This window comes from Choloepus didactylus, chromosome 18, assembly GCF_015220235.1.
Source record: "Choloepus didactylus isolate mChoDid1 chromosome 18, mChoDid1.pri, whole genome shotgun sequence".
Taxonomy (NCBI): domain Eukaryota; kingdom Metazoa; phylum Chordata; class Mammalia; order Pilosa; family Megalonychidae; genus Choloepus; species Choloepus didactylus.
The window spans coordinates 73,683,161-73,696,629 of record NC_051324.1 but is presented as its reverse complement, the minus strand read 5'-3'; the positions used below and the strand labels follow the sequence as shown (position 1 = coordinate 73,696,629).

General features: G+C 63.3%; 1 protein-coding gene across 1 annotated transcript; it reads left to right on the top strand.

The window, feature by feature from the left end:
* Window positions 1–8,245: 8,245 nt before the first annotated feature.
* Window positions 8,246–11,165, top strand: CBX8 (chromobox 8). Its single transcript, XM_037808820.1, has 5 exons — window positions 8,246–8,401; window positions 8,791–8,834; window positions 9,024–9,089; window positions 9,213–9,279; window positions 9,733–11,165. Exons 1-5 carry the CDS (start codon window positions 8,333–8,335, stop codon window positions 10,606–10,608), a joined length of 1,122 nt encoding a protein of 373 aa, XP_037664748.1. The 5' UTR covers window positions 8,246–8,332; the 3' UTR covers window positions 10,609–11,165.
* The last annotated feature ends 2,304 nt before the right edge of the window (window positions 11,166–13,469 follow it).

Sequence of the window (13,469 nt, the reverse complement as noted above, 5' to 3'; positions counted from 1 at the left end):
AAGTCCTTGGGAGCCGAGAAGCACTCTGGAGCCATTACATTTTCTGGTCCAGAGTAATTCACCATATTTATTTGTAGATTTCCCCCTCCCACTCCTCTTCATATTGAAAAAGATCAAGAAGTTCCTTTAATGTATAAAAGATGTTTCCCCAGCGTATTGCCCCCCGCCCAACTCCTGCTTTGCGTCCAACGATTTTTTGCTGCCAGGGTCAGGGTGGTGATCAACCGGTAGTAGAGAAGTGCTGGGCCCCGATCTGTCCAAAGGGTGGTGGTGGTGGTGGGGGCTGGGTCCCTGAAAGGTTCAGATCCGGGTCCAGGGCGCTGCCCAGACAGCTCCTCTTTAATCCCACCGCCCTCTCCGCACCTCCAGTACCCCCTGCCCCTTGCCTCCCAAGCTGGGTCGGGTGATGTCTGCCGGGACCCCCACGGCGCCTCAGCACTTGACCCGTTTGGCCAAAAGTAGTTAAGCTCCAAAGCTGAAACTATAAAAATACAGAAGCTCTGCTCAGACACCACATTGCCACCACCTTAAACTTCACCCCTCCCTCGCCCGGGTCAAGAATCGCACACCTTCCGCAAAATCAGGTTTTCCTGCCGTAAGCCTCTGTTCTCAGGATCTCAAGGGCTAGAGAAAGAAAATTATTTCTGCCCCTAATTGCGGTGTTATTCCAGATAAGCCATTATTATGCAAATGAGGGAGTGTGGCTATCAAGAGGAACCGGAACCGTGCGAGTAGCCGCGCAGACGAGTCCCAGAGGTTTGCAGGATGACTTGTGCCCCAACTTTGGGAGTGCAAAATGTCGAGGGAGGAGGTTGTGCGGGTAAATACGGTACCATGTTCCCGGAATTTGATTTCCTAGAGAAGGGCGGAGAAGCCGATCCGAGGTTTCGTCTGCAGAGATAACAGGCGTCCCAGACCCCTGGCGAGGATGTCCCGGCCTGAGGGGCCGTGCGCGCCCTCCCCGGGAGGGCTGAGTCACCCGGCGGCCGAGAGCGGCCGACAAGACCCGGGCCGGCGAGAGCGGCGAGGCGCTTGCGCGGCGACGGAGCCGCCGCTGGCCGCGCGCTTTCCGGCAACCCGGGAACCGGCAACACGCGTTCTGGGCGTGCGCGGAGCCGCCGCGCTCTGGCCGCGCTGCCTCGACGCCCGCTGGGCCTAGTCCCGGCCCGGACAACGCCGTCTCCCCGGGCAAGGGCCTGGGGCGAACGGGGCAAACCTCGTCCTGGGAGGTGGGCGCACAAAGAAAGGTGCCTCGCGCAGGCCCCTCGGAGGCGAGTGGCCAGGGACCCTCCCGAACACCGTCGCGTCTTTGCTGTCGACTGATTCCCAAATGTCCGCCCTGGGGTTTGCCTCCTGCCCCCCGCAGCCCCCGGCGGAGACCCGCGGGCGACCGAGGCGCTGCTCCCGGAGGTCCTGCGGGAGCCCCAGCTAGTGCCTCCTCCAACCACCTGGCAGGCCACTGCACCCCGGTGTTTCTGATCTCCAAAGCGGAGACGGGTCATCCCGGCGGGAACAGCCTTGAGAGGGAATGGAACTGGCGGAGGGACCTCCAGTTTGGAACTAATTTCAGGTCTCCGAAGTCCCACCAAAAAGTTACTTCCATTCCTTCCGCTTGGGGGCGGGTAGGAAGTGGTAAATGCTGTGAAGCGCCAGAAAGTGCGAGGTGGTCCTGCAGCTTCCCGGGGGCCCGCAAGAGCCTGTGGGTGGTGCTTGGGGCAAAGGGAGAGGGAGGGCTCGGGACCGACATCGCTGGCGGCCGAAGTGCCAACTCTGGCGCAGTTCAGGGAGGAGGGAGCCAGGGAGTGGGGCTGCCACTGACCCTCGCCCCGCCTCGCACAGCTTCGCCAGGGGTGTTTTCCCGTGGGAGACCTGTGCTTTCTGCTTTCTCAGTGGACAGGGTCACGGGGATGTGGGTGGCGAACACACAGGGGCCGTGACGCGTGAACACCATCAGCACTCTCTCGGTGCAGCCAGAATCGGAGATCAGACTACCAGGGGCATCTTGAATCACAGGCCGCGCCAACCTTGCGCAGAGTCCGCGCGCCCCGGGCATCCCCGGGCCACGGGGCTTCTGATAACGCCGTTGTTTTGGATAGGGCTTTCGAGGCCCTGACCCCTAGGCCTCTGCCCTCTACCCTACACACCCCCGGCCTCCGGCAGTCCGGCCACTATCTGTGCCTAGGCCGTCCCTTTTGAGCCCCTTCTCCAAGGGCGGCGGAAACCGAGCTTAGTCCCTCGGCTCCCGGACGCCCAGAACTCATCCAGGCCGCAGGGCAGGGGCGCGGCTCTGCTCGGGTTTCCCCGCCACCCGCCCCCGGCAGCGGCCATTTAGCTCTTCTGCCCATCTCGGGGCCGCCTTCGCCCTGCCCCTGCCGACCCAGGGCGCCCGGGGTCCCGGCTTTGGTCAGCAAAGCCTGGCAGCCGTCAGGGGATGGTGTCGGGGGCCAACCCCGCGGCGCGTGCGCGCATGCGTGCCGCTCGAGCGCTGTGCGCGTGCTCCCGTCCCCGCCTCCGACGCACGCCAGGCCTCCTCTCCCAGCGACCGCCGCCGGCAACCGCGGCGAGCCTGCCGGGCAGGACCCGCCCCCGAGCAGACTGCCCGAGACTCGGGGCTCACTTCGTCTGAGGAGCACGGAGTCGGCTTCCCCGGGAGGGTCAGTGGGCGCTGGGCTCCCTCTCTCCTGGTGCCCCTTTTGGGAAGTAGGGAGGCGCAGCACGGGCTGCCGTCGGCTTCCCCGGGGAAAAAAAAGTCCCTCCAAAGTAGAATCCCCGCAGCCTCTCCTGGCCCAGAACACCAACAGTGACAGTGATACTTGACATGTATTGGGCATTTGCCTTGCGCCTGGCAGCCTCGGGCTTTCCGTAACAACTCGCCTATCCTCCCACCGTCCCTCTGGGTAAACATGCTAATAATGTTCCCTTTTCATAGTTAAGGGAGCTGAGGCACAGAAGGGTTAAGTAACTCTCCCAAGGACACACAGATAGTAAGTGAATTTTAACGCGGCTAGGCCGGTCTCAGAGCCCAAGTTTTTGGCCACTGTGCTCTAAGATAAGGAAAAGCAAGGTGCTCCCTTCCGCTGGGTCAAATGAGCTGCTAAAGCCCCTTCCCCCAGTGCGGCTCCAGCCTCAGCCTTTTTGCCAGGACCCCGAGAAGACCCCGTGCTGGGGAAACTGCTTAGCAGGACCAGGTCTCTGATTCTGGCGCCAAGATCCCTGACTTCCTCTGTGGGCTTCACCGAAGCTTTTTAAACCCTGAATTCTTTCCTCAAACTTTGGAGGAATGAAACGGCAAAAGGGTCCAAAGTTACAGCTGTGGAGGTTCGGGGAAACTGGGATAAGGGACTTCTCATCCCACCGTGAGACCCTGGACAAGTCACTTATATCCACTGTGCCGCAGCTCCCTCGTCTATGAAATTGGGAACGTAGCCCTTTTATTACCTGGATACTGCGAATCTGAAGTGGGGATAACGTACCTTCCCACGCAGAGACAGAGCCACCGCTCCACACGTTACTTAACCCCCAGGGGACTTATTCCTCCCATGGAGGGGGAGGGAGGGGGCCCGATGTCGGTTCCTAGGGTTTAAGGGGGCAGAAAGCAAGGGTGGTGTGGCTTCTAGAAGTGTGTGCAGGCTTGAGGGAAGTTGTGGTAACGTGGGTAGCTTGTTCCTGTGCTTTGCAGCGGGTGCGAGAGTTCCTCACGCAAGGAGTATCGGATCTGCTACTGGAGCGGGCTGCCTAATTGCGGAGCACCCTTGAGGACCCGGGGCCGGGAAGTGGGCACTTCTTGCCTCGGGAACGACCGGAGGCTGGAGCAAAGATCACCTCCAGCACCCGCCGACCTCTTTCAGGGTGTCGGGCCACCCCCGCGGCGTTCCCGCAGCAGCGGGTCATCAGCGCCCCGCGGGCGCTGGCTGCGGCTTCCGGGCGGCTCTTGGGGCCGCGGGAGGGAAACCGCGGGCGGGAGCCTCGCCACGCGGCCCCGCCTCGGAACCCTCCACGCTCCCTTCACAGCCCTCCGGCCGGCGCGCCCGCGGCAGGCGGCTGGGTTCCAAATCCGCCCGCGTCCGTGGCCAAGACCGGGCAGGTCCGACGCCCGCCAAGCCGCGGAGTTGAACTGCTCCCAATTAACGAGCCGAGGCCCGGCTTCGCCTCCGGCGAGGGGACACGCCGGGACTTGCTGGGCTGGCCAGCGCCCCGGGGGCCTGAGCGCACCGCCCGTGCCCGCCCGCGACGCTCCTCCCCTCCGCGCCCCTCGGAGCGCGCCGGCCCCGGGCGAGGGAGGAGCAAGAGGCCCCCAGACCTCGGATCAGGCCGGTGTGGGGAGTTCAGCGTCGAGCCTCCGAGTCCGGGCTGCAGGCAGCTCCCAGAGGCTGGGGCCAGACTCCGGCCGGCTCGGAGACCCTTTGTCAGGAATGGCAGTCGCAGTCCGAGCGCCCCGACACTGGAACTAGTGCGGCATCAGGGCAACAGGGGTTCGGAAAACAGGTGGCAACAGGCGGGAGGCCGAGTGGCCACATTTCGGTAAACAAAGAAACAGGGCGGCTGGTCGCGGGTATGTGTGTGTGGGGGGTGCTAAGAGAATCGCCAATTTCCTTCATAAAAATGCTATTTGGGAGCATTTGATTTCCACTTTCACCCCCCGGACCCCCACCCCCGCCCCAACACACGCACTGTCTCCAAAGACACTCAAATTGCAGCCATATGGGGCTAAAGTAATGGGAAGCAGTTACCTTATTTACTGCAGAGGCGGCGCACGCGAACCTGGCAGTCGCGACTGCGGACCCTCGACCATGGGGTAAAGAGCAGCGGGTTCTCTTTTTCTGGTACTTTGTTTCGTTGATTTCCGGGAGGTGCACGCGGGAAGAGCAATTATCTAATCTTGCTCGAGGAAAGCGGTTATGTGGAGGAAAGAAGGGAGGCGAGAATTGAGCCGGTGCGGGAAGGGAGGGTCACTAAGAAAGGGGGGGAGCGGCGGATCCTCATTCCCTTGGCTCCCAAGACAGTCCAAAAGGACCCTGGCACTCAGTCCACGAGAAAGGAACGACACCACGCTCACGCCAGCGCCCTCTCCCGGCGCACACAGGCAATTGTCCGAAGACCACCAAGCGACGCCCCAGGTCCCCGCCAACCCATTTTTCAGACCACCCCCTCCCGTTTGTCTCCAAACTGCCGCGGAGTCGAGGTTGCGCAAGGACCTGTTTTCACCCCCTCGGCAGCCCTGCACTCCTGCGGGGTGCTGGCGCGGGGGGTGCGCCAGGCGGGGGTGAGGCCCGCGTGCCCCAGTAGGGGGTCGCCTTCCTCCGCGGGAGTGAGCTGTCGAGAAGAGGGGGGCTCGGTTTGATTGTTCACGGGTTATTTTATACCTCCAGTTTCCTTCTGGATCAAGTTCTACCTTTGTCGTCGGCTCTGCAGGAATCCCCGACGTTTGCAGTCCCAGGCATCGCGCAAGAGGTAATTTTGATCAGAGCAAGCATTTCCGAAAGAATCGCCATCATACATACAAACAGGCAGGAAAACGGGGCGGGGGAGCGAAAAAAATTACTAAATACTCCTTCGGAGAAGGGGGTAGCCATGGCAGCGCCCCGATTCTCATCGCCCCACTTCAAGCTCCAGAGGCATTTAGGCAAAGAAGGGAAAGGGAGAGAGAAAGAGTAGAAAGGCGCAGAAGGAAAATGGGGGGGGGGGAGAAGGAGAGAGAGAGGAAGAAAAAAAGAAAAAAGCAGGCAGGGAGGGAGAAAGCTAACTTTTTCAGTGTGAAACTGAAACCGTCAACCTCTGCAGCCCTGTGGAAACGCGAGTCTGTCAAGGCACCCAACGCACACACAACTCCCGGGGAGGGGGCCCGAGAAACCCTATCTGAAGGAAAACCAGCAACTCTTGCGGGGCGCAGGCGAGCCGGTGAGGGGTACGGCAGGGAGGCCAGTCGGGTCTGGTCCCCCGGCCTGCGCCGGGCAGGCTCCACGATGGCCCCCGGGGCGGCCGGCGGGGTCTCGCGTCTCCTGGCGACTCTGGACCGCGGCGGGCGGCGGATTCCAGGAGGGGGCGGACGGGGCGCGCAGCGCGACCCGGGCCCAGGGCGGAGGGTGGGCTTTCTCTGGGCGGGGAAACCAGACACTTACAGGCGGCTGAGGCCGACTTTATTTTTACTGCCCAAACTGTTGGAAAGTATTTAAGCTTAAACAGAAACAGCTGTATCGCTGGCACCGGCCGACGAAACTATTTGTTACCGGGAGTGACTTTTTAAGATGAAGGACGCGGCCGTCGGCGGCCTCTCGCGGGCGGCCCGCGCGGGTCGCGGAGGCGACGTGGGCGTTGCGGACGCACTGTTCGTTCAGAAGCAATGGCGGGAGAGCTGAAGCCGTTCACGCAGCACCCGCCTTATAAAGTTTGGGAGCCAGGCCAAAGCCTGGAACCCCGCGTTTCCGGGGCCGGGGCCGGGGGCGGGAAGGAGGTCACAGCGCCCTGCCAGCCCCGCGCGTCCAGGACCGCGCCACGCCCGCCGCGCACCTAACTCGGGACAGGAGGCGAGTTTTCCGCTCTGGGCTCCCTGCCCCTGGGAGTCAGGCGCCTTGGCTCGCTCCTTCTCTCTTTCTTTCTCTTGTTCTCGCTCTCCCTCTCTTTTTCTCTTTCTCCTGCCCCATCCCTCGCCAAGGGAAACCGTTTCTAGTTAAGTTTATCATGGACGTTTTAACTAAATCGCGGGTGCCAAGGCGTGGGCGTTGGGACTTGTAGCGTGGGTGGTAAGCAAAAAGGGTGGGGGGCAGCTGGACCCCGACTGCGGCCCCGCCGCCGCCACCGCCACGGGTCACCGCCAGCGGAGGAAAAGGCAGGCGGACGTGGCGTGTGGGTGTGTGCTGGGTCTGCGCGTGTGCGCCGAAGCTACGGCGATCCGGCTCTCCCCTCCCCTTCCCGGACCCCTCCATTGTCTCCCGTGGGCCGCTCTCCGCAGCCCACACCCACCCCACGGCGGCCCCGCCACTTCGCGTGCAGGGGTGGCACGCCGGGGTCTGCTGCGCACGTCGGGAGGAGTCGTGGACGGGAAGTGCGTGGCGCAGGCCCGGTCCGGATCCGGGACCCAGGGGAGCCGGACGTGCCCCCAGACTCGCGCCCCCAACTCCAGCCAAGTGCCGGGTACTGCCTTGGTGGGCGTCCATGCCCTGCCCCCAACGCGCCCAGGCCCGGGGCAGGGGGCGGCGGGAGCGGGCGGCCCTCGGGGCGGAGGCCTGGCGGGGGTGGGCAGCACGAGCTGCGGGCAGGGGCAGGTGGCTGCGTCCCGGACCGGTCAGGGGCGGGAAGAAGGCGTGCGGGCGTCCCCCGCGGGGTCGCGGGCCGCCGCCGGGTTCGGGCCGCAGCAGCCGGGCCCCCACGGGGCCTGCATCCCGTCTCCCGCCCGGGGGCGAGCGCCCGAGCCCGGCTCGCAGGGCGCGCAGGGTGGCCGAGGGCAGGGCTGCGGGCAGGAGACGCGGACGCGGGCACATTGATTTGTTAGCGGGATGGGGCCGGCGACGGCGGGGGCGGCCGTTGCCATGGAGACCGAGGGTCGGGCGTGTGGCTCGGCGGGGAGGGGGCGGGGGTCCTGGAGCGGCCCGGCCGAGGGGCGCGGCGCCGGGTGTCGGGGTGCGGGCGCCCCCGCACCTGTGCATTGTGCATTGTGCCGCAGGGGCGGCGGCGGCGGGAGGCGCGCGCGCGAGCCGGGGCGGTGGGGGCGGGGCGGGCCGGGGTCTGCCGAGGGGGCGGGGCCAGGCTGACAGCGCCGCGGGGGTTCCAGCGAGGGTGGCAGGGGACGCCGAGCACCGGAGGAGGGTCTCGGCGGCGGGGGAGGGGGCCTCGGCGACCACAGAGGGTGGCGGGCCCCCTCCCCGCCAGCCCCACAGACTGACAGCCACTGGGCCCGCCCTCCCGGCAACGCCACTTCCGGCGGCGGCCCCCACCCCCTGGCTCTCCGTCTCCAGAGCCGCCCTGACTCCGCCCCTGGCGATTGGAACGCGGGTCACGTAGCAACGCGGGGGCGAGAGGGAGGAGGCGTGGCCTGGGGAGGCGGCCCGCGGGTCGCCCAATCAGCGCGCGGGGGAACAGGCCTCCGGCCGCTGGGCTCTAGCAACGTCGTTAGCAACACGTGGGGCGGGAGGAAGCCGCGGGCGGGCGGGGAGGAGGGAGCCGCGCCGAGGCGCGCGGGCGGGGGGCCGGGAGAGAGGGAGGCCGGAGGGAGGGAGCGAGCGCAGAGGGAGGGGGAGGAGAACTGACGTCAGCGGGAGAGTATTATGGTCTGTCGTGCGCTGGCTGCTGCTTTTCTGCTTCTGGAAGCGGCCAAGGGGGGAAGCGGCGAGTCAACATGGAGCTTTCGGCGGTGGGGGAGCGGGTGTTCGCGGCCGAAGCCCTCCTGAAGCGGCGCATACGGAAAGTAGGTGCCTCTGGGCCTCGGGCCGAGCCCGGCCGGGCCCTCCCCTCCCGGCCCAGGTTCCCTCCCCCTCCTGCAGCCCGGCTTCCCTTCCCCCAGGTCCCAGCAGCGGCCGCGGCCGTGGCGGCGGCGGCTCTGAGCCCAAGCGCTTTCCTTAGACTTGCAGCGATGCACAGATTGCATGGGTGGGGGGCGGGGTGGGGGGGATGAATGCCGGTGCGTGCACTTTGTGCAGCGTTTCGTGCAGGGGATGGTGCAGCGGGCGCGTGCTTTTGGCGACGAGGTTTCATGCATTCATTTGGTGCATGCATTTTTTTTTTGCATGTATTTCTTCTGTCCTCGTCATGCATTTCTCCCCATGCACACACGCATTTCCCCCTTTGCATCCGCAGGGACGCATGGAATACCTCGTGAAATGGAAGGGCTGGTCGCAGAAGTAAGTAGGTTATGTGCAATGCTCAACCCCAGACTATTATTCGGGAGGCTCTTTTCTTCCTCTTTTTCCCTTTTACATTGAAACACAATACAGTTCAACAAGAAAAGTTCGATACACACACACACATACACACATGCTATGCTCTCTCTGCTCCCGGACTGACGCCCCCCTCTTCCTGATTTCCTCTAGGTATAGTACATGGGAACCCGAAGAAAACATCCTGGATGCCCGCCTACTAGCAGCCTTTGAGGAGAGGTAAGGCCCTTCCAAGCCCCAGCTCCTCACTTAGAAACATGTACGAGGGGCTTCCATCCAGGCTGGACAGGAAGTCCCCCTTGGTTTTACACCCACCCCCTCTTCCCTTCCTTTCCTCTCCAGGGAACGAGAGATGGAGCTCTATGGCCCCAAAAAGCGAGGACCCAAACCCAAAACCTTTCTCCTGAAGGTAGGATGGCAGTGTGCAGGGGCGTTGGCAGGCACTTTGTATAGAGCGGCCCTGAGGGTTTGTGAGCCAATGGGATGTCCATGGCCCCTGCCTATTTTTAACATGGGAGGGAGTTCCCTGACAGGATGTCACCAAGTCAGCGCCAAGGGGTGTGTTGGGGGGAGGGGCCTAGTCACACTAGAATTCCTTTAGCACCCCCTTCCCCGGCCACCCTCAATAGACACCTGATTGAATAGGGGTGTGTCGGCTGCAAGGGCTGCGTCCAGACAAATCCTCTACCTCTCCATCCGGGCCTTCGCCCCTAAGCCTCCCCACCCCCCGTTTAGATATTCGGGGCTTCAGAGGGTAAAGGGTTGAAGCCTGGGCTGGAGGAGGGGTCGTCGGTGGGTGGGTGGGTCGGTGTGTGGCAGGGCCTTGCTGCGCTCTCGACAGACCCTGCCTTCTCTCCCGCAGGCCCAGGCCAAGGCAAAGGCCAAAACTTACGAGTTCCGCAGTGATTCGGCTCGGGGCATCCGGATCCCCTACCCGGGCCGCTCGCCGCAGGACCTGGCTTCCACTTCGCGGTCGCGCGAGGGCCTTCGGAACATGGGCCTGTCCCCGCCGGGGAGCAGCAGCAGCACCAGCAGCACCTGCCGAGCCGAGCCGCCTCGGGATCGGGAGCGCGAAAGGGAGCGCGAGAGGGAGCGGGAGCGCGAGCGGGGCGCTGGCCGCGCCGACGACAAGCCCAGCTCGCCCGGCGACAGCTCCAAGAAGCGCGGCCCCAAGCCCCGGAAGGAGCTCCTGGACCCCTCGCAGAGGCCCCTGGGGGAACCCAGCGACGGCCTCGGAGATTACCTCAAGGGCAGGAAGCTGGAGGACGCCCCTTCCGGGGCAGGGAAGTTCCCAGCGGGCCACAGCGTGATCCAGCTGGCCCGAAGGCAGGACTCGGACCTGGCCCAGTGCGGCGTGGCCAGCCCTAGCGCGGCCGAGGCCGCGGGCAAGCTGGCCGTGGACACCTTTCCGGCCAGGGTCATAAAGCACAGGGCCGCCTTCCTGGAGGCCAAAGGCCAGGGCGCCCTGGACCCGGGTGGCCCCCGGGTCCGGCATGGCTCAGACACCCCCGGCTCGGTGGGGGGCCTCTACCGGGACATGGGGGCCCAGGGCGGAAGGCCCTCCCTCATCGCCAGGATCCCAGTGGCCAGAATCCTGGGGGACCCCGAGGAGGAGTCCTGGAGCCCCTCCCTGACCAACCTGGAGAAGGTGGTGGTCACCGACGTGACCTCAAACTTTTTGACCGTCACCATTAAGGAAAGTAACACGGACCAAGGCTTTTTTAAAGAGAAAAGATGAATTGCTGGGTGGGTGAGCCCAGGAGAAGAGGGCAGGAGAGAGAGTGAGCTCAGACTTGGCAGAGTGCTTTTTTATTTCCGGGTGGGATGCGGCCCTCTGGCTGCTCCTTGCCCTGACTTCAACCCCCCCCCTCCCGCTTCAGCCCTCCCCCTTCCCCCCCAGTTTTGGTTGGAAAGAGTATCTCTAGAGTTATATTTTCTATTAGATGTAAATATGTTATTTAAGAAAAAAATATCTAAATATATATATTTCAACTCTTGAAGTTGTTTTATTTAAACAGGGAGAGAGGAAGACTCAGTGTGGCTTAATTGGGGCAGACAGGCTGAGTGGGGGCAGGAGGGACCCCGCAGCGACCCAGAGCACTAGGAAAGTTGGGGCCCTGGGCCCTGGGCCTCTGAGGGTGTCTGGAGGGCTTCAGCCTGCCCACCCCACTCCTCCCCCTCCCCCGACAGCGCCCTGCCAGACCCCGGGAACCCAGGCCCAGCCGGGGTGTTTTCTCTCCTCCCCATTGGCCCACCAGCCAACAAAAGGTTGGCTCCCCAATCAGAAAAAAGGGGGTGGGGTCATTTCTGGTTTTATTTCCTTTTTTTTTTTCTTTTCTTTCTTTTCTTTTTCCTTTTTTTTTTTTTTTTTTTTAAGATTAAGAAGTCTGTTATGGAAAGGAGTGTCAACTTGCATACTTTTTTTGTGTGTGATATCGAAGGTAAAGAGTCGCGGGTGGGTGTGAGCAGGAGGCCTTCCCCCAGGAACACACCACGAAATGCACTTTACGGGAGCGGTGCGTGCGAGTGTGCACGCAGATCGTGTGTATGTCACGTGGATCAAACCCCGTTCCCTCGATTCCTTTCCTTGCTCCACAGAAAGAAAAGAAACCCAGCGAATCTGTTTACATTCCCGAGATGCCAGGATAAATTGGGAGGATTGCGTGTCATGCCGAGTCGGAGACGGTGCTCGGGGTGGACCTTTCCCTTCCGCGCCATCTAGCTCCGCCGGGAGAGACGGTGGCCCCCGCCTCCCGGGAAGAGTCGGACCAGCCTCCCGGCGGCGGCGGCGGGTGTCCCGGCCCTCGGATGGACGCACGGCGCGGCCGGCCCACCCGCGGGCCCCCCGGAGGCAGGCGCGGCGGCGCGCGCGGGGACTTCGCCCGCGGCCAGGCTCGGAGGCCGGCGCAGGGCCTGGGCATCCCGGCGGCGGCGGGGAAGGAGGGCGAGGCGGCGCTGCCCTCCAGGAACGCGCCCCAGGACTTCGGCGTTTTCCTTTTCTGCACCCCCCTCTTCTTAAGAGCAAAAGCTATAATTTATAGGCCCTTTCGATTCGTGGAGTGTTCTCGACTTGACCTCCACCTTCACACTCCGCCAAGGGGGGAGGGCGGAGCGGGCGGCGCAGGGGAGGCTGGCGGGGCCCGGGTCGCCCCCGCGCCGGCAAGCCCCGGCCCACGCTGAGCTCCGAGGGCCCCGGGCTCGCGCCCCTCTTTTAACTCTAAAGCACAAATCTGTTCCTCCCCGATCCCTTGGAGGACTGGTCCTGTGGCCTCCCCGCCTCCCGCTGTTTGGGGAGGGAGGGGTGGGCGGCCCTGCGCGCCCCCCAAGCACAGACTCGGGGCTGGGGGTGGATCGCGGGGAGGAGGGCAGGGCTGGGAACCCTGGCCTCGTCCTCTCGTCTGCACCCCCAGCTCCCCGCCTCCAGCTTCTCCGCCTCTCTCTCTCTCTAGACTTTCTTGCCTTTAAAGAGAGAGAGAAAAGGAGGAAAACGGTGTCATAAATGAATTTGTTTGCTTTGGAATATCAAATTGCGCCTATAAAGAGAAGCCCCTGGAATGGGGATTTTTATCTGCTCACATTTGTAAAACTGGTATTTTAGACTTTGTATAAAGAAGCGCCGTTGACCGAGTGTATCTACTTAAATGTCGACGCTATTTTCAGATGAAACTTAATTCGAGGGACATGTCTGTTAACCAGGTGGACGGTAACTCGGGGGCACGCGTCTGTACCTGGCTGCCTCCTGCCCTTGCCCTCCTCTCTTCGCTCCGTCCTCCCTCCCTTCTCCAGGGCAGCCCTGGCTCCTTCCCTCCTCCCCTCCCCGCGCCACCCGCGTTCTGCTCCCGCAGCGCCTGCGTCCTGACGTCTGTCCCTGCCGTCTGTCCGTGGCCGTGCGTGTGTGTCTCCTTCTCTCGCTCTTGGACGCAGACCTGGGGTGGGGTGGTGTGGGGTGGGCCGGGGGCCACGTGGCCGTGAGGCTCGGCCGCCGCGCGGAATGGGCGCGGGTTGGGTTTACTGAGTTCTAAGATTTGTACAAATCTTTCATCGATCTCCGCCTCTGCTCGAGAGTGAAGCTTCGGTACTTATCTTCTGCGGTCGTGAATGTCTGTATCCAGTACTCGCCGCTTTTTACGTGTTTAAATATATACTTTGTAAATAGAGAGTATCTCGGTTCTCTTTTTTCTTTTTTTCTGAGCGAAGGGTAGAGGCGCCCCGGGAGGAGAGGAGCCTTCCTTGGTCTCTCATTACCCACTCCCATCCCCTGTCCTCGCCCGCAGTCTGGGATGATGCCGCCTGCGAAGACCCTTCCCAACGGAGGCGGGGGGTCCCCTACCTAGAAGAGGGAGAGAGGAGGGGGTGGGAGAGAGCGGGGTACCACCTTCCTCAGGCTCCCCGGCGGAAGCCAGGGCTTCCTTCACCTACCAGCTGTGCTCCTCTGGCACGCCGGCAGAACCCGGGGACCCGGGGAGGATGGGCGTGACCTCGGGGTTCCCCCTTTCCTCCCGCGGAAGCCAGTCCGAGCTCGCGCCCTGTGGCTTCCCCCTGCGCGCCTCACCTCAGGCTCGAGGTTGCTGGTCCCCGAGACCCGGGCGCCTCGTCCCA